General features: G+C 35.1%; 4 protein-coding genes across 4 annotated transcripts; 3 read left to right on the forward strand and 1 right to left on the reverse strand.

Moving 5' to 3' along the window:
- The first annotated feature begins 1757 nt into the window (after positions 1-1757).
- Positions 1758-3799, forward strand: LOC116113653 (60S ribosomal protein L32-1). Its single transcript, XM_031399810.1, has 4 exons — positions 1758-1877; positions 2624-2718; positions 3226-3407; positions 3503-3799. Exons 2-4 carry the CDS (start codon positions 2629-2631, stop codon positions 3630-3632), a joined length of 402 nt encoding a protein of 133 aa, XP_031255670.1. The 5' UTR covers positions 1758-1877; positions 2624-2628; the 3' UTR covers positions 3633-3799.
- A 2230-nt stretch (positions 3800-6029) lies between these two features.
- Positions 6030-7881, forward strand: LOC116113658 (60S ribosomal protein L32-1). Its single transcript, XM_031399814.1, has 4 exons — positions 6030-6074; positions 6810-6904; positions 7412-7593; positions 7689-7881. Exons 2-4 carry the CDS (start codon positions 6815-6817, stop codon positions 7816-7818), a joined length of 402 nt encoding a protein of 133 aa, XP_031255674.1. The 5' UTR covers positions 6030-6074; positions 6810-6814; the 3' UTR covers positions 7819-7881.
- A 3695-nt stretch (positions 7882-11576) lies between these two features.
- Positions 11577-13187, reverse strand: LOC116113657 (serine/threonine-protein kinase OXI1-like). The gene is made up of 2 exons (XM_031399813.1): positions 12731-13187; positions 11577-12630 (listed from the first exon to the last, which is right to left on the reverse strand). Exons 1-2 carry the CDS (start codon positions 13132-13134, stop codon positions 11739-11741), a joined length of 1296 nt encoding a protein of 431 aa, XP_031255673.1. The 5' UTR covers positions 13135-13187; the 3' UTR covers positions 11577-11738.
- A 5717-nt stretch (positions 13188-18904) lies between these two features.
- LOC116113654 (adenylylsulfatase HINT3-like) lies at positions 18905-21876 on the forward strand. Its single transcript, XM_031399811.1, has 7 exons — positions 18905-19239; positions 19325-19380; positions 19703-19760; positions 20100-20166; positions 20959-21014; positions 21195-21248; positions 21332-21876. Exons 1-7 carry the CDS (start codon positions 19036-19038, stop codon positions 21449-21451), a joined length of 615 nt encoding a protein of 204 aa, XP_031255671.1. The 5' UTR covers positions 18905-19035; the 3' UTR covers positions 21452-21876.
- Positions 21877-23728: the final 1852 nt, after the last annotated feature.

A 23728-nucleotide genomic window follows, 5' to 3' on the forward strand; every position in this document is an offset into this window, starting at 1 on the left:
CATATATATATATATATGACAAGCTTGAAGACTATTTGCAATAGTGCCATTGATTTAATATTTCATGAAAAACAAAAAGCCACCACCAGTAAATTCTTAACTAGATAACAAAAAGAATCACTGTGATAAATTAAAAATAATTAATTAAAAGAATGAAAACTCACAAGTAGATTATTTCTCTAGTATGCTCTGAAGATGTTGATGATGTAAAAGTAAAAAGTAAAAAAAAAAAAAAACGACAATTATATTTCTTTTAATTAGGATAAAAAGTAATTATTGGAATATTAAATTATTAAGAAGATAGTATTGGAAAATTAAAATATTAACAAAATCCCTCATTTTATTAAAACTGTATGGATTTGGCAAAATCCCCCTTACCATGTAGGATTTTAAAACCCTAAAAAATGAAAGATTATGGAGGGTGATGGATTTTCCAAAATCCATAGATTTCAACCAGTTTTTTTTTTTTTTTTTAATGAAAGATTTTACTAAATCTATGGATTAAACGAAATCATTCATATAGAATCTCTCGATCCAAATGAGGCCTTAATATATATATATTTTTTAATAATCTTACATGTACAATATCTTTCTATAAATTGTTTCTTACTAATTAATCTATCATTTGGTAAATAAAGTAGTGCAAATAAAATGACAACTAAATAAATAATAATGATACCATGGTAACAATAAAAGAATTATATATTATGCTATGTTAATTTATATATAAGAGTTTGTACATTTATTATTATTTTTATATTTTATGCTGTCTATAATTTGTTCTCTCTTTATTTTTATAATTGTTTAATATTATTTAACATGTATAAATTGATTTATGATAAATGCCATTGCGATACTCCTACCACAACATAAGAGTAATACTATGTTTACTCACAATCTTACTAACCATCTTACTATCCTGTGGTATAGTACGGGTATCATATGCATAGTATTCATACTATGCGTTATATTTACACATGATAATAAGATGGTTAGTAAAATTGTGAGTATGCATAGTTTTATTGCACAATATAAACCTTTTTTCAGATGAATTAATTAATGCACGGGGTATTGTTATGGCACTTAGTTTACAATATAATCAATAATGGGTAATGTTATACTCACAATCTCTTTTCATAATTCTGACGTAATAACTTGTCATCGATCAGTTGTAATTTATTAGGTTAGATTTAAGTGAGATCCATTATGAGTTGACCAATTACACACTGTCATGTCATAATTAAGAAAAAAAGTTTATGGAAAGAGGACGATAGATGTAGCATTTCCCATCAATAATAGAAATCTGACAAGAAAAACCACATCAAAACAAGTACAATAATGTATTACTCACATGCTTTTGGCCATGTGACCTCCATGACAACTCATGCTACATTATCATTTTAGTCAAATTGGCAGAGCATTCGTTTTCCACTACTTTCAGCTATTATATACATATTTAGACCACACTTTTTTTCTTCATGGATCAGAATTTCTAAGTCACGACCCTTTAATAAGAGATTCACATTCACACCAACTGTATCCAGAAACTTAATTATTTATGTCTTATGTAAATTGTAAATTGTAAATTTTCTTTATGCAATTTATTGCACACAAATGTTATGTCCATTGTCCAGTCGAGTTGGAGATATCTTACGCCTTTCAATATTGGGCTTTTTATCTTGGGCCTATTCTATTAACTACTTGTTTTGGATCACAACCACATAGGTTCTTATAAGAAGGTTGAACTAAAGGCCCAAACGCCGTATTGCTAACTCGTACATATAACTAGCTCATCGCTTAAAACCCTAGTTTTAGCTCGCACTATCCTCTTCACTGCCCCAGGGTTTACAGCAGCAGCTCCGCACCGTTTCAGTCAGGTTCCAAAAACTAATCAATTACTCTTCGTTTTCACTATTATCTATATGATATAGTTATACGTATTGCACATAGATATGAATCGGTTGCATCTGTAACGAAATTTATGATAAGAAAGTTTGGCTTGGTATTAGGACATTTTCCATTTACCGTATTAAGACTAGCTTATATGATGTTATTGGTGGTTAGATATTTTCCTCAATTTGTAGATCTATGGCTGCCTTTGTTCATAAATATCTATTTTCTGGATGAAATTGTATTTGTGTTTAGGTTTAAGGTGCTAGGGATCTGTTTGAAAATTGATTTAATCATGAAAATAGAGTATTTAAGATATTATGCTCTTCTCAAACGAGGAACCATAGACATAAGCGTCATTTCCGAATTTCGCAATTGACTAGAATTTTCGCAAGTGATTTTGTTTTCAGTTTTAATAAATAAGTTAAAAGTGACAACTGAGAACTCAGTGTTAGATTATGTTTAGAAACGAAAATTTACATATTATTTTTTAATTGATACCTATTAGGATAAGAAAATGCTATTCTATAAGTTGTTTTCCAATTAAATAGTTTGTAGTTTTTCAGGTTCTGTATATTGTTTAGATTTCTCCTATCTGTTGCAGTTCCCTGATCAGTATCTACCAGGGGATGACTTTGTTTTCGTTTTGTATCTGATGATTTATGTGTTTTTAAGTTCCGTTGATATGTGTTAAGTTGCTCAATTTGTGTGTTTTTTCGATGTTATATTGCAGAAAAAATGGCTGTTCCTTTGTTGACCAAGAAGATAGTGAAGAAGCGTGCCAAGAAGTTTAAGAGGCCCCAGAGTGACAGAAAGATTTCTGTCAAGGTATCTCTTCCTATTTACCACAGATTATTGATTTTATTTTACTGGGAATGTCACTGCATATAGCATTACAACAATTGGTTGTGAAATATTTCCTTCTTGTTGAACCCTATGAATTGCATGAAAGTGTGATACTCCTAGTTTTTCTTCATATTCTAAGTTTTGTTGTTATCACTTTGATATTCATCCAAATGTTAGCAATTGACTCATGCAATAATGTTATGTTGCATGCATTGCCAAACATTAATCAAATGCTTCAGCATAGAAAATATTCACTTTTTTTGGGTATTAAGTTCTAGGTGTGTGCCAGTAATCAACCAAAAATAAATAAATAAATTAGATCAGTTAAAGTTTCCCAATATTTGGTCTTACTTGATACGTTTAAACTGCTGTTGATGAGACATTTATGACGACATTGTCAACTTGAAATATTTAAATCAGAAGTTGTTAGATCGCTTTTAGATTTTCTTAGGTTCTTTTTTAAAGTTTGTTTAATTGTTGTTGCAACAGGAAAACTGGAGAAGGCCTAAGGGTATTGATTCACGAGTTAGGAGAAAGTTCAAAGGATGCACCCTGATGCCCAATATTGGTTATGGCTCTGACAAGAAAACTCGCCACTATCTCCCCAATGGATTTAAGAAATTTGTTGTGCACAATGTCGAAGAGTTGGAAATTTTGATGATGCACAACAGGTGAATGTCAATTCAACATCATGGATGTTTGACAGTTTCGTTTTTCCTTGTATTCTGGTCTTGATTAGTCAACTATTTCATGCTGTCTCTTGTAGGACATACTGTGCTGAGATTGCCCACAACGTATCAACCAGGAAGAGAAAGGAGATTGTTGAGCGTGCTGCACAGTTGGACGTTGTCGTTACCAACAAATTGGCCAGGTTGCGCAGCCAGGAGGATGAGTAAACAGTGGTGGCTATATTATGTTATAATTTTTGTTTGGACTTGAATATTTTAAGCATTAGGCATTCTATCCTTTGGATCAAATGTTTTTTTTTTTTTTTTGAGGTTATTTTGTTTGGATGGTTCTTTAAGTTTGAATTATATTTTATTTCGTATTCATCTGATTGAGATCTTGGTATTTTTATTTTTTGTCTCTTGAGCTCTGTTTTAAAAGCCGGACCGGTCGGTCTAACCGGTTCGATCGGGACTCGGTTGTGTGTCCAGTCCGAACTAATATAAAACCTGCAATTACTTAAAAACCGTTTAAACCCGTTATCAAATCGGATGAGCAGTGCGACCCGCCCGGTTGAACCGGACCACTTGGTAAACCTGGTCAATGTTTAAAATGAAAAAACCTTAAATCTGATTTATTTTTCAGGCAACTCCACTTCTCCATTAATCTTCAATCTCTCAACTCTCTAAAATTGCAACTCCTTTCTTAGATAATTGCACTCAGTCTCAACTTCACTCTCTCTTGGACCCTTGCTTGACGACGGCAACACCTCCCTCGTTGGATTTCGATGATAACGCACTTCCCTTCTCCCTCGCTCGATGACGGCAACACCTCCCTCATTGGATTTCGGTGATGATGCACCTCCCTTCCTTCTCCCTTGCTCGACGACGGCAACACCTCCCTCGCTAGATTTCGGCAGCGATGCACCCACCTCCTTTCTCCCTTGCTCGACGAAGGTAGCATCTCACTCGCTAGATTTCGGTGACGACGCACCTTCCTTCTCCCTTGCATGACGATGATGGATGACGACGCCTCTCTCCTTCGCTGGAATCGACGACGACAACACTTCTCCTACTCAAAATTAATGAAGACGACGCCTTTCTCTTTTGTAAAGATATTTCCACTTTTTTTTTTATGAATCTATTGCTTTGATGGATAATTTGTTCACTGAATTTGTATGTTAAAAACACTTGCGGTTTTGTTATTAATGAAAGTTTCGCTTCTGGCATTGGTCTTCAACCTTTGACTTAAAGGAAATTAGAAGTGATGGTTGCCTCAAGAGAAAGGTTATCTTGCTCTGGTTGTTGCACTCGGTTCCACTTACTCTCCAAGGAGTACCGCTAGTTGTGGAACTTTATATATGTTCTTCCACTAGAAGGATATTACATTTTCCTGGGAACACAATGGCTTCAGACTTTAGGGCTTGTCATTTGGGACTTTTCAAGAATGATAATGAGGTTTTGCCTTAATGGAAAGGAAGTTACTTTGCGTGGATCATCAACAGCAGAAGATGGGGTTGTAGATAATTTCATGATTGAGAAAGTAACCTGGAAAAGGAGGCGAGGGATTTTTCTCCAAATCAAGGGACTTGAGATTGAGGCAACGAATGAGAAGGTGCTTCTACCAGAAATAAAGCAACTCTTTGACCGTTTCTACAATCTTCAATGAACCCAAGGAATTACCTCCAATCAGGCTTCATGACCATCAAATTCCCTTACAAGAGGGACATAACTAAGTCTCTATTTGACCCTATAGATACCCACATTTCCAAAAGATTGAGATCGAAAAGATTGTGTTGAAGATGTTAACTTCTGGAGTCATACGGCTAAGTACAGGCCCATATTCATCCCCTGTTATCCTTCTCAAAAGCATGACGGTTCGTGAGGAATGTTTGTCAACTACCGTGCTTTGAACAAAATCACAATCAAAGATAAATTCCCAATTTCGGTTATATGTATTTTATCATTTAATTTGTAATGGATGATGTTTGGAGACTTAATTTGTAATGGATGATGTTTGGGGACTTTGGATTGTAGTTAAATTGGGATTGTTATTGAGTTTGAATTGGGTAGTAATTAAGTTGGTATTCTAAAATTTTCAAAAAAAAAAAACCACATCAAAACAAGTACAATAATGTATTACTCACATGATTTTGATCATGTGACCTCCATGACAACTCATGCTACATTATCATTTTAGTCAAATTGGCAGAGCATTCGTTTTCCACTACTTTCAGCTATTATATACATATTTAGACCACACTTTTTTTCTTCATGGATCAGAATTTCTAAGGCACGACCCTTTAATAAGAGATTCACATTCACACCAACTATATCCAGAAACTTAATTATTTATGTCTTATGTAAATTGTAAATTGTAAATTTTCTTTATGCAATTTATTGCACACAAATGTTATGTCCATTGTCCAGTCGAGTTGGAGATATCTTACGCCTTTCAATATTGGGCTTTTTATCTTGGGCCTATTCTATTAACTACTTGTTTTGGATCACAACCACATAGGTTCTTATAAGAAGGTTGAACTAAAGGCCCAAACGCCGTATTGCTAACTCGTACATATAACTAGCTCATCGCTTAAAACCCTAGTTTTAGCTCGCACTATCCTCTTCACTGCCCCAGGGTTTACAGCAGCCGCTCGGCACCGTTTCAGTCAGGTTCCAAACACTAATCAATTACTCTTCGTTTTCACTATTATCTATATTGTAGTTATATGTATTGCACATAGATATGAATCGGTTGCATCTGTAAGGAAATTTATGATAAGAAAGTTTGGCTTGGTATTAGGACATTTTCCATTTACCGTATTAAGATTAGCTTATATGATGTTATTGGTGGTTAGATATTTTCCTCAATTTGTAGATTTATGGTTGCCGTTGTTCATAAATATCTACTTTCTGGATGAAATTGTATGGTTTAAGGTGCTAGGGATCTGTTTAAAAATTGATTTAATCATGAAAATAGAGTATTTAAGATATTATGCTCTTCTCAAACGAGGAACCATAGACATAAGCGTCATTTCCGAATTTCGCAATTGACTAGAATTTTCGCAAGTGTTTTTGTTTTCAGTTTTAATAAATAAGTTAAAAGTGACAACTGAGAACTCAGTGTTAGATTATGTTTAGAAACGCAAATTTACATATTATTTTTTAATTGATACCTATTAGGATAAGAAAATGCTAGTCTATAAGTTGTTTTCCAATTAAATAGTTTGTAGTTTTTCAGGTTCTGTATATTGTTTAGATTTCTCCTATCTGTTGCAGTTCCCTGATCAGTATCTACCAGGGGATGACTTTGTTTTCGTTTTGTATCTGATGATTTATGTATTTTTAAGTTCTGTTGATATGTGTTAAGTTGCTCAATTTGTGTGTTTTTTCGATGTTATATTGCAGAAAAAATGGCTGTTCCTTTGTTGACCAAGAAGATAGTGAAGAAGCGTGCCAAGAAGTTTAAGAGGCCCCAGAGTGACAGAAAGATTTCTGTCAAGGTATCTCTTCCTATTTACCACAGATTATTGATTTTATTTTACTGGGAATGTCACTGCATATAGCATTACAACAATTGGTTGTGAAATATTTCCTTCTTGTTGAACCCTATGAATTGCATGAAAGTGTGATACTCCTAGTTTTTCTTCATATTCTAAGTTTTGTTGTTATCACTTTGATATTCATCCAAATGTTAGCAATTGACTCATGCAATAATGTTATGTTGCATGCATTGCCAAACATTAATCAAATGCTTCAGCATAGAAAATATTCACTTTTTTTGGGTATTAAGTTCTAGGTGTGTGCCAGTAATCAACCAAAAATAAATAAATAAATTAGATCAGTTAAAGTTTCCCAATATTTGGTCTTACTTGATACGTTTAAACTGCTGTTGATGAGACATTTATGACGACATTGTCAACTTGAAATATTTAAATCAGAAGTTGTTAGATCGCTTTTAGATTTTCTTAGGTTCTTTTTTAAAGTTTGTTTAATTGTTGTTGCAACAGGAAAACTGGAGAAGGCCTAAGGGTATTGATTCACGAGTTAGGAGAAAGTTCAAAGGATGCACCCTGATGCCCAATATTGGTTATGGCTCTGACAAGAAAACTCGCCACTATCTTCCCAATGGATTTAAGAAATTTGTTGTGCACAATGTCGAAGAGTTGGAAATTTTGATGATGCACAACAGGTGAATGTCAATTTAGCATCATGGATGTTTGACAGTTTCATTTTTCCTTGTATTCTGGTCTTGATTAGTCAACTATTTCATGCTGTCTCTTGTAGGACATACTGTGCTGAGATTGCCCACAACGTATCAACCAGAAAGAGAAAGGAGATTGTTGAGCGTGCTGCACAGTTGGACGTTGTCGTTACCAACAAATTGGCCAGGTTGCGCAGCCAGGAGGATGAGTAAACAGTGGTGGCTATATCATGTTATAATTTTTATTTGGACTTGAATATTTTAAGCATTAGGCATTTTCTGTCCTTTGGATCAAATGTTTTTTTTTTGAGGTTATTTTGTTTGGATGGTTCTTTAAGTTTGACTTATATTGTATTTCATATTCATCTGATTGAGATCTTGGTATTTTTATTTTCTGTCTCTCGAGCTCTGTTTTAAAAGCCGGACTGGACTGGTCGGTCTAACCGGTTCGATCGGGACCCGGTTGTGTCCGGTCCGAACTAATATAAAACCAGACTTAAAAACTGTTTAAATCCATTATCAAATCGGATGAACAGTGCTTCCCGCTTGATTGAATGGGATCGCCTGGTAAACCGTGTCGATGTTTAAAATGAAAAAACCCTAAATCTGATTATTTTTCACACAACTCCACTTCTCAATTCTCTTCGATCTCTCAACTCTCCAAAATCGCAACTCCCTTCTTAGATAAGTGTACTCAGTCTCAATTCAATCTCTCAACTCCACTCTCCCTTGGACTCTTGCTCGACGACGGTAGCACCTCCCTCGCTGGATTACGATGATAACGCACTTCCCTTCTCCCATGCTTGACGACGGCAACACCCCCCTCGCTGGATTTCGGTGATGACGCACCTCCTTTCTTTCTTGTTTGACGACGGCAGCACCTCCCTCGCTGGATTGCGTCGCTCGACGACGGCAACACCTCCCTAGCTGGATTTCGGCAGCGATGCAACTCCCTTCTCCCTTGCTCGACGAAGGCAGCATCTCACTCACTGGATTTCAGTGACAACGCACCTCCCTTCTCCCTTGCACGATGACGACGCCTCCCTTCTTCGCTGGAATCGACAACGACAACACTTCTCCTACTCAAAATCAACGAAGACGACACCTCTCTCTTTTGTAAAGATATTTCCACTTTTTTTTTTTTTTTTTTTTTTTTTTTTTTTTTTTTTTTTTTTTTTTTATGAATCTATTGCTTTGATGGATAATTTGTTCACTGAATTTGTATGTAAAAAACACTTGCAGTTTTGTTATTAATTATTATGTATTTTATCATTTAATTTGTAATTGATGATGTTTGGAGACTTAATTTGTAATGGATGATGTTTGGGGACTTTGGATTGTAGTTAAATCGGGATCGTTATTGAGTTTAAATTGGGTAGTAACTAAGTTGGTAGTATGAAATTTTCAAAAAAAAAAAAAAAAAGGAAATTTTGTTTTGGCTGTACTAACATCACTGGTCCAACGGCCGGTCTAACCGGTTGGACTGGTTGACTTGTGACTTGGGCAGTGTAATGGATTGCCCTCTGATCCGAGTTTTAAAATAATGTTCTTAAACATTAGCTAAAGTAATCTCTGTTTGGTAGTTTTTCAAAATCATTTTGAGGTGACATGTTTTACTTTTTTTTTTTTTTTTGAGGTGCCACTATTATCATAAAATATCAATAGATAATGGTTTAGATGTTTGATAATTAATTTCAAGAGTTATTGATGGTTCTACTACTACATGGGTTGGTTGTAACTTGTAAATACCAATTTAGATTGAATGTATTATATAATAGAAAATTTTCAAGTTTGGCAGAAGATAATCCATTGTTTAATTAGACAAGTTATTGGGATGGAGATTCATATTCAGTTATTTAAACTTCTTCTCTGGATATATACATACGACGTATATAATTAGATTTCCGTGTGGGGTTATGTTCTTAACGAAAGTTCAGCTACAAGCTAGTCGTCGTCTTTCTAGAAGATTACTTGTTCTGTGTTGGGCAAGTCAAGCTTAATTAAAATTGTTTTGAATTTCAAAATTCCAGAATATCAAAATGTCTTAATATCATTAAAACTGTGATAATTTGTATTGATTGAACAATTTGTGATGGGAATTGTTGTAAGCATGAATTTTCTTTAATATTGTGATGTGAATGAAAAATATATACGGAGGAGAAAGTCGTTCATACTAACGTTAACGTAACCAATCAGTTACTGCCATTTGGGAATGCTATTTTGTCACGATGAGAGAATTCCATCAGGTAAAACGCATTAAAAACCAACTGGTTGTTAATCAACACGAAGAGTTCAGTTTTTCTTCCGTAATAAATATCACAGCTTATAGTTAGTAGTTGGCAGGAACCAGAACCTACCTTAATTTCTCGCTGTTATCGTGGTTCCTTTGACTAGTCACAGAATGCGCAACATTCTGATGTTACTACATTAACAGTGATCGTTGGAACTTCTCAACTATGAAAAGAAACTTTATAGCTACTATGACAAATGCGTTATACGGGTCAAAAATAGTGGGAGAAAAAATTGCAAAACACAAGACAAATATTGATTTCATCAAAATTTCGCCCTACATATTTGACGATCATCTTTTTGCCTACCCATGTGACTGTGGGAATATTATACGGGTACTTTTTCCAATTATATAAATAAATACTTCTATCACTTACTTAGTCTCTAACTACAATAAAGTAAAATAATAAAATTACTTCACTGGACGAAATCAAGTAATCAACCCACCAACTTTACCATACAAATCCCCTCTCAACAAAATGTAAATTTAAAACATGCATGTTGCAATTTTACTTTCTCCAATTACTTTATAAGCAGTTTGATAGAATGTTTTTTTTACCATTCGCATTAAAAAAGGAGGCAATACAAGTCATTTGCCTATCACTCAGCTATGACTTTTCGCATGAATGGACATATCAATTTAAGAGGTAGTTAAAGTGTTTATGGCACTAAATTAGACTTTGCAAAGCCTTATTATCCCGTACACTTTTTTCGCTTATTTCCTTCACCATATTTAATTTTCTACTTGCTTTTATTAAAGCCAATATCCAATACCAACAAATCATGTGAATGTGACGAAAAATGCAACCGCACATTGAATGATCAAAGTTATTTGGTCATGGAAGAAACAAAAATCACGTTTGTCGAGGATGCCTTTAAGGAATCCCCGCTGGCTCTTTGCTTTAGCAATTGAAATTATTGGCTTGGATTGAAACAACAATTTTCGGTAGGTAGTCCTGGCTATTCCAAAATATTAATATGGTGGGGGCATACAAGGAGACGTCTTCCTCCTTTAAATTTTAGCATCGTCAATTTAGTATAGGTCATCCGCAAAAGTTACCCATAAAACTAAATTATTGCCATTGTCGGCTAACACTTAATATTACCAGGCCCACTGCAATTTTATCTATTGCCAAAAAACAAACTATGGAAACTGGTGGTCCATCTGCCGAATTGATGTTTCAATATGTAAAAGCCAATAATTTTTTTTTTTTAAAAAAAAAAAAAGGGACCGCATTAACTGTTATTACTAGGAAGCACCAAGTTGATTTTTAAATTATAAGTTTGATGCGATTTACTCCAAAATTGACCAAGTTTGGTCAAATCTTGATCACGCTGAAATAATCAGCTTATGCATATTAGGATTGCCAATTGGCATAACAGTTGTGATGCATAGCATTACGACGAACGGTAATAGCGCAATTTAAAATTACTTGTTGGATTGGATTTTGTTTCCTTGTGTTACGGTCCTTTATGGATTATTGGAGTTTCTAGAAATGTTTTCATTGTTTTGGCAATGAAAACATGGTTTAATGTTGAAGGCCGAAAGAGTTTAACATAATCTATGGGATATCATATCTGAGAATTGCGAATGAAGCATGCCCTTTGGCTTTTTCGTTAGTTAGGACCTGCCATTTGAATTAATTGAGGAATGCCTCCATCCTTAAATGAAGGAGATACTGTTACCCACCAAATATCATTACCAATTTCCCAGATATTTAAACTAATCAACGTACAAACATATCGTACCAAGCATGAATGGTCACATCAAACGATGAGAAAGAGAAACTATGAAAAAATAAAAATCAGGAATCTAATTCTCATATACAACTACAGATTTTATATTAAAAGACAGAAAAATGATCGGTTTCGGGGAGTTGGTGACTTAAACCATTACTCCACACCCCTTTATTAACAATCACTGCATCAGTTTTATTCCTTTCATTACCTTCACCTTCACCTTCACCATCACCACTGCCTGAGAATATTCCTTGGACGAATGACTCCACATCTATTTCTTTTATTCTTTTATTCTCCAACTCACTACAAGGGATATACGGTGGTCTAACCATTTTTAACAGTAAATCCCAATCCATCCCTCTAAAAAAATCGTGGCGCTTGATTCCCTCTACTCCAATCCTCTTCTTTGGATCTTTTTCCAACAATTTCCTGATTAAGTTCCTCAACGCCGTCGGTTCACCCATGAGTTCAACCGGTCTGCATAAAATCCGATAAAATGTCTCTTTCCTATTGCTTCCCTTAAACGGCGTCACTCCATATAACATTTCGTGGAGAACGATTCCTAAGGACCACCAATCTGCTGTAAAATCGTGCCCCTCACCTGATATGATCTCTGGTGCCACGTACTCCTCCGTTCCCACGAACGAGTTAGACTTCTCCGTCGAGTGGTCCGAGTCTCCTTTCGACACTGTCTTGAAACTATGTTGCGCTGAAGAGACCGAGTCTTCAGGAGAAATGCCAGAGTTGCAAATGCTACGAAAGAGCGGTCGTCTTTTCTTTTTGACGGAGTCGGAAGGTCTTTTCGTAACGGGGGTAGGAGTCTTTTCTGGACAAGACTCTGGAGATTTCGGAGATAGTTTTGTGGAGAGATCGAAATCGACTAACATTATGTGGCCGTTCTCTTGAATCATTATGTTCTCAGGTTTCAAATCTCTGTACACTATGCCTTGATTGTGAAGATACTCCAATGCCAGAACCATCTCCGCAGCATAAAATCTGTAAATTAAAATAATGAATATGATCTTCGTTAAAATAACGTTACGTTACCGGATAAAAGTTTTATCAAAAAAAGAAAAAAAGAAAATGTAAATTTTACCTGATAGTATCATCGGAGAACATTTTCTCAGTCTGCTTTTTCCTGAGAAAATTCATATCACGCCCTGGACAATAGTCAATAGCGTGGCCGATAATTTTTTCGGTAGATAAAACTCCTCGTAATCTGGGTAGAAGTGGATGATCAAAAGACTGTAACACTTGTTGCTCAAAGGAAACCCTCTTGTAATCATCTTCGTCATTATTGTTATCGTTTGAATCCTTGTTTTTGTTCTCAATCAAATCCCTCCATATGACCTTAAGGGCCAAAAACTCACTCAATTCCTCGTCTTTAACCAGAAAAACCACTCCCTTTGCTCCACGCCCGAGCGCTGATACCACTTTCAATCGCTGGAAATCTAAACTTGGGACTCGATATTGTCGGTGCTCGTTTACGTCGTCATTCATAGCGAGAGTGATTGAGATGGATAAACTGGAGAGAATCGTTTGGTTATTTAGGTTTGGTGGGCAAGTAACTAGGTTGGTTTGTTGTGTACCGCGTTTTAAAGGGGGGGCGAGGGAAACCTTTGCTTGCTGAGGAAGTATTGAGTCAGCATGGAAGACATGTGGAGATGATGGTGGAATTTTTACATGTGGCGTTATATGGATTGTTCGATTGAAATTGCGATACGTAGTTACGTGTTAAGTAGTTCTAGAAATTAATGCTATAAGAGACAAGAAGGAATGATCAGACTTATTGCCAACGCCAGTTACCGTATAAGTAGGTGAATGTGAATCCTCATTTAGTTGATTTAGAAAAATTTATATACTTATTACTTTCATTTGAAACTAATTTTATGATAAACTGTTGTTCTATAAATACTTAACAGTTTTGTTAGTTTTCCAAAAAAAAAAAAAAATTATTTATGATTCCCCATGAAATTTTACTTGAATAAATATAATGCAAATTCAAATAAATTTAAGGGTTTTTATGAAAATAAATCAATTGAGTTGCGTTATTAAAAAATGACACAACCCTCAATATATTTTGTGTTATTTAAATATATGATTTAGACACATTTTCTTTGGTTGCATTTTAAGTTATTTAAATATTATGATTTAGACCCGTTGTGTTTACCTGGGGATGTAACATATAGCATCTTCTAGAATTATAACACGCTACAAAGTGTTTAAATTAATCGCATCTAATCTAAGTCTCCTTTGAGAGTCAACATTAATAAATCTTTAATTCAATATCTCTAAATCAAATCTATAGTGAAATTTATATTGAATTCAGTTTATATTGTCTCCAATTCTCCGGCTGACCGCAGCCATTGACCACATACTATATGTATAATGTATTTTTTTATTATGATTAATATAATATTTCTCAATTCTAGTACTTGGTACCAAAAAGACGGCACTTTCATAAATTAATTGAAGAACTTCGCCGTCAATTCTTAAAAGGAGTCAATTATTTTACACTGGCCAATCTTTTATTTTTTGTTTCCTTTATACGTTTTCTCAGCTAACAAACAGAGAAATAACTTCGTATGCCTCCAAGCAGTTCCTTTTCCTTCACTTTAATGCTTTTATTCATTCTTTTTCAATTTAATTTAATTTTGAGTAACATCATTGTTTCTATTGATTAAAAATCATAACATCACTATATGTTTAGTGGTTGCATAATGACAGGATTCATTACGTCTAATTAAAACTGTATAATTATATCATGTAAAATAGCAAATTTATTATAGTATAAAATTATCAAAAAATACAAATTATAAATGGGATGGAAATCCATCCAGGTATCCCTGGACAGACCCAATAGGTCTGCCCATGGTCTCACGTATGGACTTGTGTGAGTTTTCTAACTCGTATGAGTCATTGAGTTGATCATACTTGTGTAGTTTGTCTTCCCCTGTTGCCATGTGTTAATTACACCTAATTTTAAATTAATTGCACATTAATATTCTTATAGGCCAAACGACTTGCGCATTCTCAAGGTTTGTCGAAACGATAAGTTGGTACCTAAAAAGTTTTAAAACAATAAATAGGTACCTTCCGTTATGTGCTGTTAGTGATTTTTGTTTGTTAACAGTGAAAAGACTAAAATGCCTTTGAAGTTTGATATTTTAGTTTTTTTAAAATTTTAAAGAACCCCCTAGGTTTGCTAATTTAACTAAACACCCCCATATAAAAAGTTTGTTAAATGACAAAAACACCCTCACCACCTACGGCCAGATTCCGGCCACCACCGCCGGAATCTGGCCGGAAATTGTGTTACGACACAGACCCCGTCGGATCTGTGTCACAACGCGCCAATATGGCCTTTTCCGGCTAGATCTAGATCCGTGGGTGATCTGGCCGGAAAAGGCCAGATCTACGACTAAATCTGGCCGTCGTGGCCGCAAAACTCCATATGCGGCGTCGACGGCCAGATCAGCCACGGATCTGGCCGGAAAAGGCTAGATCGGCGAGTTACGACACAGATCCGACGGGGTCTGTGTCGTAACGCAATTTCTGGCCAGATTCTGGTGGTGGTGGCCGGAATCTGGCAGCAAGTGGTGGGGGTGGTTTTGTCATTTAACAAACGTTTTATATATGGGGGTGTTTAGTTAAATTAACAAACCTAGGGGGTTTTTTAGAAATTTTAAAAAAACTAAAATATCAAACTTCAAGGGCATTTTAGTCTTTTCACTGTTAACAAACAGAAATCACTAACAGCACATGACGGAAGATACCTGTTTGTCATTTCAAAACCTTTTAGGTACCAACTTATCGTTTTGACAAATCTTGGGTATGCGCAAGTCATTTGGTCAATTCTTATAATACAATTTAGACTCATTCAATTATTGTATATATAGTAGTGAGGATGATTTATTAAATTTGAACTAATTTTGGCACTTCAGTAAATGGGAAATCCCGTCGTTGGAATAGGAAGTGGTGTCCTCCCCTTTGACCCCAATTTAATTAATTTTTAGAAGAAAAAAAATTCCTAATTTTGTTTTTGGATAATTACGAAATTTTCGAATTGGCTAAATATTTTGTCTCGTAATTTTATATTAACAAAATAATATGCTTGTTATGTGGAGCCATGGAGGGGACTTTCAAATTTTATTCAAATTCAAAACTTATCCAATTCAAACAATAATTCACACAGATAATGGTTAATTATTGATAGAGTGAGGTAAATCCGATAATTGCGTTTGGTTGTTATAGACATTGGGTTAAATTTCCGAAAATTCGGGCAATTCTCTAGCCTTTATAGCTTGAGTAATCCTATATCGTTTGGCAAATGACCTACACTTAGATTTCCTGGTAATTTTATTGATAATTTCAAGGTAATGTAAAAAGTCTTACTTTTTTATTTTATTTTATTTATTTATTTTATAAAATAGATTAAAAAATTCAATAAAGATTTATTCACAATCAAATCTTATAAATATCTTCTCACAATCCTAATATGACAATTCACAATTAAATAATAGAACCTGTAATTGAGCATACGAAACCCATTATTAGATAAACAATTGTGAGTTGTTATATCAAGATTATGAGAGAAAATTTGTGAGATTTGATTGTAAGTATAGTATTATCTTTAAAAAAATTAATTAAACCAACTCATCAATCTATATATTATATTTCACAATTACCTAATATCAATGCATTAAAATATCACAAAAATAAAGATATTAAAGAGTCCCTACGCAACTTTAGTGATAATTATTGGGAGAACGACACTACCCACCCACCAAGTTTCAAAATGACAATTTTCCGCCCACCATGCATTAACCTTAATTGAAGAAGGACAAAATGGTAAATTTATAAAATAGTCACAGACTAATGAAGTCATTTCACCCCCTATATATAAAATTAAAGAAACCCTACCTTTCTTCCTTACCCCTCCACACCCCACAGTCGTTCTCCACGCCTCCCCACCCCTATCCACCCCACGGTGTTATCTTCTCCATGCGATTCGGCTGGAATTGCATTCGACCAGGTGTGATTCTGGCCTCCACACCCCACCTTCGTTCTCCACCCCCTCCGCATCCTTCTCCACCCCACCGCCCCAAAATTGCAAACACTGTTAGGTGGGAAAATTAGTTTGCAACGAAAATCTCTGAGAAAACAGTTGTGCTAACGCTACTTCTAGCAACGAAATCCCTTGCTTGTTCGTTAGACTAATTAATGGCATCCTTTTGATTGCTGCAATTCCATTTTTTGTTTTTAGTGGAGAAGCTTCAGTAATAGTAATTGCTCATACTTTGTTCTTGTTTATCTCAATACCTAGGTGGCGCACTAGTAATCCTAAAAAACTCCTAGCCCTCACTCCGCTCCGAATGCACACTTGATTGAATTGGTTCATTTTCAAACCATCTTATCGCATTCAAAAGTTTTCCTTAAATCGGCCAAGTGTTATTCATCTTCAAGCTGCCGCATTCTAAGAATTTTATGTTGAACTACACGTCTTGTTCACCTTAGCCTTACTCTAAAAAATAACTCTATCATTATAGCATATATAATCTATGCGGCTATCTTTCTTCAAGTGAGAGATAGGATTGAAAAACCATCGCCCAAAGGTGCTTTTACGAAAGCCGGTCATGGTGGCTAAGAACCATTTCTCATTTGTGATGTGAAGTAAAGCCGCATTTTGATTTTCTAATTTGTTTGTGTTCAGTGAGTAAATCGAGATTCTCTTAAGAGAGAAGGTAGCTTTTTGTCACGAGCTGGACTTTAACCAATACTCCAGGCATTCAACCCGCGGACTTCCTTTATTTGAACGTGATTTTTTGTTACCCTGCTTCCCTTAAACCCAATGTTTATCTGCTGTGTGTTGTTGATTGGTGTTTGGGTGGTCGAATTTAGGTTGTTCGGTGATGGATTTTTTGTCGGATCCTTGTTTACTTGATGGTGCATTTCCAAAAAAAAAAAAAAAAAAAAGTGTTTGCTTGATGGTGGATTTTTGGCTGGATTTGTGTTACTTTGTGATGGATTTGGGTTGAGCATCTATGGGTTATTTGGTGGCCTCGCCGGCGATTTGCAGCAACATGAGTCGACAACTGCTATTCCTTGTGATTCTGGCCAACTATTTTTGTTCAGATTTTTTTTTCAAACTAAGGGTTTGGATTTTGATTCAAATAATAAAGGGTGTTTTCATCTTTACTGTAAGGCCGAACGAATTATGCATACCCAAGGTTTGTCAAAACGACAAGTTAGTACCCAAAGGTTTTGAAATAATAAATAGGTACATTTCGTCATGTTCTGTTAGTGATTTTCATTTGATAATAGTGAAAATACTAAAATACCCTTAAAAGTTTAATATTTTGGATTTTTATAAATTTAAAAATTTCTAAAAAACCCCCTAAGTTTGCTAATTTGACTAAATACCCCAATATATAAAATTTTTATAAAATAACAAAAACACCCCCACCACCTGCAGTGCCAGATTCCGGCCACCACCGCCGGATTCTAGCCGGAAAATTGCGTTACGACACAGACCCATTGGATTTGTGTCGTAACGGGTAGATCTTTCATTTTCTGGCAAGATCCGTGGCTGGCCAAATATGGCCGTCGAGACCGAAAACTTGCCGGAAAATTGTGTTACGACACAGATCCATCGGATCTGTGTCGTAACACGTAGATCTTTCATTTTCCGGCCAGATCTGGCCGTCGAGGCCGAAAAAGGCCAGATCGGTGTGTTACGACATAGATCCGATGGGTCTGTGTCGTAACACAATTTTTCGGCCAGATTCCGGCGGTGGTGGTTGGAATCTGGCACTGTGGGTGGCGGGGGTGTATTTGTTATTTTATAAAATTTTTATATATTGGGGTATTTAGTCAAATTAGTGAACCTAGGGGGTTTTTTAGAAATTTTTAAATTTATAAAAAACTAAAAATTAAACTTTCAAGGGCATTTGAGTCTTTTCACTATTATCTAACGAAAATCACTAACAGAACATGACGGAAGGTACCCATTTGTCGTTTCAAAACCTTTTGGGTATTAACTTGTCGTTTCAACAAACGTTGGGTATGTATAAGTCGTTCTCCCTTACTGTAATCATACCATGTCAGTTAACAGAATTTACTAACGGGTCTTAACTGTGGGTGGGAAAGTGTTGTTTTGAAACTTTAAGGGTGGGCATGTCTTTTCGCCAAACCTTGGGTGGGAAATGTCGTTCTCCCGTAATTATTATTTATTTACGCAGACTAGCACAGCCTCTGACAAATAATTCTCACTTGTGGATCGATTCGGATAAGCCACCAAACTACCGGTCACCGTTAGGCTTTATCTTCCTCAAACCAGAACCAGTTAAATTGTTATAGACAAAAGCATGGCGACACGCTTGCCAAACTTTAATACTTGATATGGCGGCTACTCGAAGAAGGCTTGACGTTCTCTGCTCTCATTTACGCACGACCGATTCCCCTCCAACTCCTACTCTTTTTACAGGCGTTTCCCTCTCGTTTTGCGCGTCCGGTGAACAGCGATTGAGCGATTCTAACGTAGTTACTCAAAACAACGACTGCGTTTTTTGCAAGATTATCCGAGGTGAATCCCCGGCTTTTAAGGTATATTTTATTTCAGGTTTAGAAAAAAATTACGCGATAAATTTAGGAAGCCTTTATTATTTTTAACTTGAATTCATTATTGCAGCTTTTTGAAGATGATATGTGCCTCTGTATTTTGGATACTAATCCACTGAGTCGTGGGTAAGGTATTACGTATTCAATATTCATTTGATTGTTAAATGTATTCAAATTAATTAGCGCTACGAGTTGCATCCTCTCCACAAAACTAATATTAATATTTATTCAGGACTGTTAAAATTTATTTTGTAAATTGCGGCTCTGATGGACTAGAATTAGACACGTTAGCCTTTTTTTTCTTTCTTTCAGAAAGCAAAGATTCCAGAGAGGAATTTGGGTTCTACTACCTTACATGTCACATGAGATTATTAATTGATTACACGTTGATTTGATTATTTAGTAAAATATGCTGTGTACTCATTGGATTTTTACATATGTTTCTTAGGCATTCGCTTATTATCCCAAAATCTCATTTTCCTTCCTTGGAAGCAACTCCTCCATCTGTAAGTACCCTTAGAATTGTTTTGGTCAATCTGTTTTAATCATTTATGGCTTACACTGCATTGCTATAGTTACTTTATGTTACCTGGACTCTTGTAAAACTTCTAGTAGTTCGGTTTTAATGATAGATTTTTTCTTGGAAATTCTTTGGTGGATGTCCATTTGCGGTAATTTAATGTATTCATTGACATACCTGCAACTACGTGCATTTTGTAATGGATATTGGAAGAACATTTGAGGAGATTAATAATTCTTTTAAATGTGTAGAGTTCATATCTTCTTTGATCAAACTATCTCATTTCCTTTTGTTATTTCTGGCCCATTTTCGTGATGTTATTCAGGTGATTGCTGCAATGTGTTCCAAAGTGCCTATTATCAGCAATGCAATCATGAAAACAACGGCTTCTGGTGTGTATTAAACTTTCTTTACTGCAGTTATAATCAATTTGTCTCTCACTCCCTCTCCCCCTGGGTTTTTTTTTTCCTATTAATGTCTTGGCTATAAAATATATAAAAATTATACATTAGTTGTTTGAGATTTTTATTGGCCTTGTAAATTTTATTTTGTACCAGTGTTTTAAGAGTTAAACTCCGCTCAACTTTGGGGTTGGTCTCATGAATCTAATGACACCTGTGTGCATGTGCATAAATGCACAGTTATGTTTATTTTTGCATGAATTATATCTTCATATGAAGTGCCGGTTCGTAAAATAACATGCTTTTTGCTTTTCATTTGTTGATTTGATATTGTGTATGAGGTGGCTGGTTTTAGGTTCCTCAAACAAGTAGGTAAACTACAGGGGGATTAGTTATTTACATGAAATGGTGATTGTCTGTGTCATTGCATGATGTGGTCAATGATTTCTAGAATGATCTACATAGCACATAGGGCCTGGGGGAAGATTCAGTTGTTGTGCAGATATTCACTTTGACTCTTCTAATAAGAGGAGCAATTCATGATCATCCTCTTAAAACTTAACAGTTTTCTATTGAAAACTTTAGTGCTGTTACTTCTTGAGGAAAACAGCACTTAATTAACATGTTCACTCCAATTTTACCAACTGATGGGTGCTTTTAATTTTCCAAGAGAAATATGGATGACATCCTATTGTATAATATAACAGTACTGTTATAAATTATCTACTGAAACTCTTCCTACCAGCAGGTAATCTTTTCTAATTGAAAATCTGATTCTTGCAGATTCATTCAACTTGCTGGTTAACAATGGTGTAGCTGCAGGGCAAGTTATATTTCATGTAAGTTGTATAAGTTTCAGACAAAAAGTATTTGTAGCGATGTATGGTTCTGTTGCAGACATATAATGGAGTGCTTACTTTATTGAAGTTAGAAATAGTTGTTTTGGGATATTGTTAAGGTTCATTGAGGAAGACTTTAAGGTCTGATTGATTTTGCTTATTGAAATGTGAAAATTTCAGACTCATATCCACATAATCCCCAGAAAAGCACGTGATTGCTTGTGGGCTTCTGAGGTAAGCACTATCCAGTTACATTAATTTTAGAACTGAGGACAAAGCTTTTAGTTGAAAGGAATAACAATGTTGAAGTTTTACAGAGTTTGAGGCGGCATCCCCTAAAGTTAGACCAGGAAACTTCTCGACTTGCAGACCAAGTACGGAAACAGTTATCAAACATTTCTGAAGATACCAAGGGTATAGAATCCAGTCTATCATGAATCTTGATGTTAGCGGGATCAGAATGTTATGTTGTAGTTTATAAATTACATTATCATTGTGACATGTCATATATGGTCATTCTTTTAAGTTTCTTGCCTGACTTGCAATCAGGTGCTAGAAAATTTGGTATCCATAGATACTACTGGTTGCCTCTCTGTGCCTGTCTCTGTTTGTGTAGGTGAGAGAGGGACAGGAGGATATAGGGTGGGGCAAGGGTCATCTTCGTGGTTGAGAAATTGCCATGTCTTTGATTTGATCTTTGTCATCTTCATTGCTCTGCCATCTGAGTATTTTGCGCTTGAACACCATCCATATTGAGTATGAACATCATCCTCATGAATCTGGATAACCACTTTGTTCTAGCGTTTCTGCTCTTTCACCTTCTTTGAAATAACGCAGGATCAGTTGCTATTTAGCCTTGTTATTCCTGTGATTAGTCTACCTCACACTTAATGATTGCTATTTTGTTTTTGAGTACTTATTCTAGGTTACAATGGCAGGTTATAAAATGTTTTAGATAAACATTATATATTTATATATACTTTCAAATTAAAAAGTATTTTCTATATAAACACTTGTAAGCACACCTTGTACCACTGGTGATCTGGGTTCACGAGATAAAAAGTTTCAATACATAACTAGTTTTAGCGCCACCAAAGTCCAAATACGAATTTGCATTTTGTTGAAATTGAGCGCGTCTGTACTCCGTGGTGCAATCACAATTGAAAATTGAAATAACATTCAATAGCGTATTGATTGGTATATGTCACGATCCCAATTTCTCTAATAAGTAATAATTCACCATAGTATACCTATAAAATCGATATTTTATATTTATTAAAACATCAACCCATAACTAATTTGAGTAAACGACTTTTTCTCACCTAAACAATTTCAAAATATCATTTTTTCACCCAAAGTTTATATTTCGTTAATACCTAAAGCTAAAATATATTTTACTTTCTCAATCGGCATTCGATGAATTATTAGGAGCTAGGGTAAGATGTGTTTTGTAGAGTAAAAGTTGTAGATCAAAATCAGTCTGAAATCAATTAAAATCATGAAACTCTAGTTTTGTAGTAATCGATAATCAGCAAAAAATCAAGTGTCGGAATGAGAGGGATTTTTTAGAGAGGAGACCGAATGTTCAAATGGTAGTGACAAAGAGAATTTTCATCACCGAAATTGGTCATAATCAGTTTTAGATAGTAGCAAAATATTAACTTTGGGTGAAAAAAATGATATTTTAAAATTTTTTGGGTAAGGATTCGCCAAGGCACCTTGGGTGGGACAATGCCATTTACTCTAACTAATTTTGACTAAAAACAGTTTCTTTCACTCAATAACTTATTTACTTTCTTTATGTTATTTTTATTTTCCTGAAAAGCTAGTGGGAACCTAAGAGAATATGAAGTCGACTTCACGACAAATCTCTCTGTTTCTTTAAATTTTTAGTTAGCTTTTTTAAATAATACTACACCTTCAATCATTTTTCACAAGTTTTGATGTGATAGTTTATAATTGACCAGATCATAACGAATTTTATTAATTAATTAAAGGTTAAACAATTATGAATTATCCCATTAAAATTATAAGAAAAAAATTTATGAGAGAAGATTATTAATGTAGTATTACTCTAATTTTTTTTTTTTTTCGATCATTTATACATGCTTAAAGGAGTTAGATAGTAAACTTTTTATTTATGAATTAACGCATCCAGTAAAGGATATGTTCCCACCCAAAGGTTTGGAGAAATACCAAGTGTCCACTGTTTTCATAAATTTTATATTTTCACCTTTAAATTAACAAAATCCATTTAATATAACAGTAAAGGCTAAAATAGTCATTTAAATATGTATAAAAATCAAATTTCAAAATAACCCTTAAAGTCTCAAAATAAGTTAAATAACCCTCTATGGAAAGGGAGGGATGGCGAGTCTCCGGCGAGAGGAAATCGGCTAGAAAAAAAAGCACCCAAACAAACAAGCTAACGTGCGTCACCTCCTGCTAAAATGGGTGGCTATTTTGGTGAAATGAAAAGAAGGTTGGAGAGGATGGTGGGGATGCTGGTGGTGGTGAGGTGGTTGTGGGTGAGGTGGTTGTGGCCGTGGAAGGTGTTGTGGTGGTGGCGGTCGTAAAAGGCGGTGGCGACAGCTGGGAGAAGGTTTACGAGAGTGCAAGCTAGAGGGCAGGTCGCTGATTGCGACCTTTTATCGAACAGGTTGTGTTCAATCCGAAAAAGGTCAAAGGAAAGAGCTTTCAGAGGCGCCGACGAC

Source organism: Pistacia vera, unplaced genomic scaffold (assembly GCF_008641045.1).
Source record: "Pistacia vera cultivar Batoury unplaced genomic scaffold, PisVer_v2 Contig687, whole genome shotgun sequence".
Lineage (NCBI taxonomy): Eukaryota > Viridiplantae > Streptophyta > Magnoliopsida > Sapindales > Anacardiaceae > Pistacia > Pistacia vera.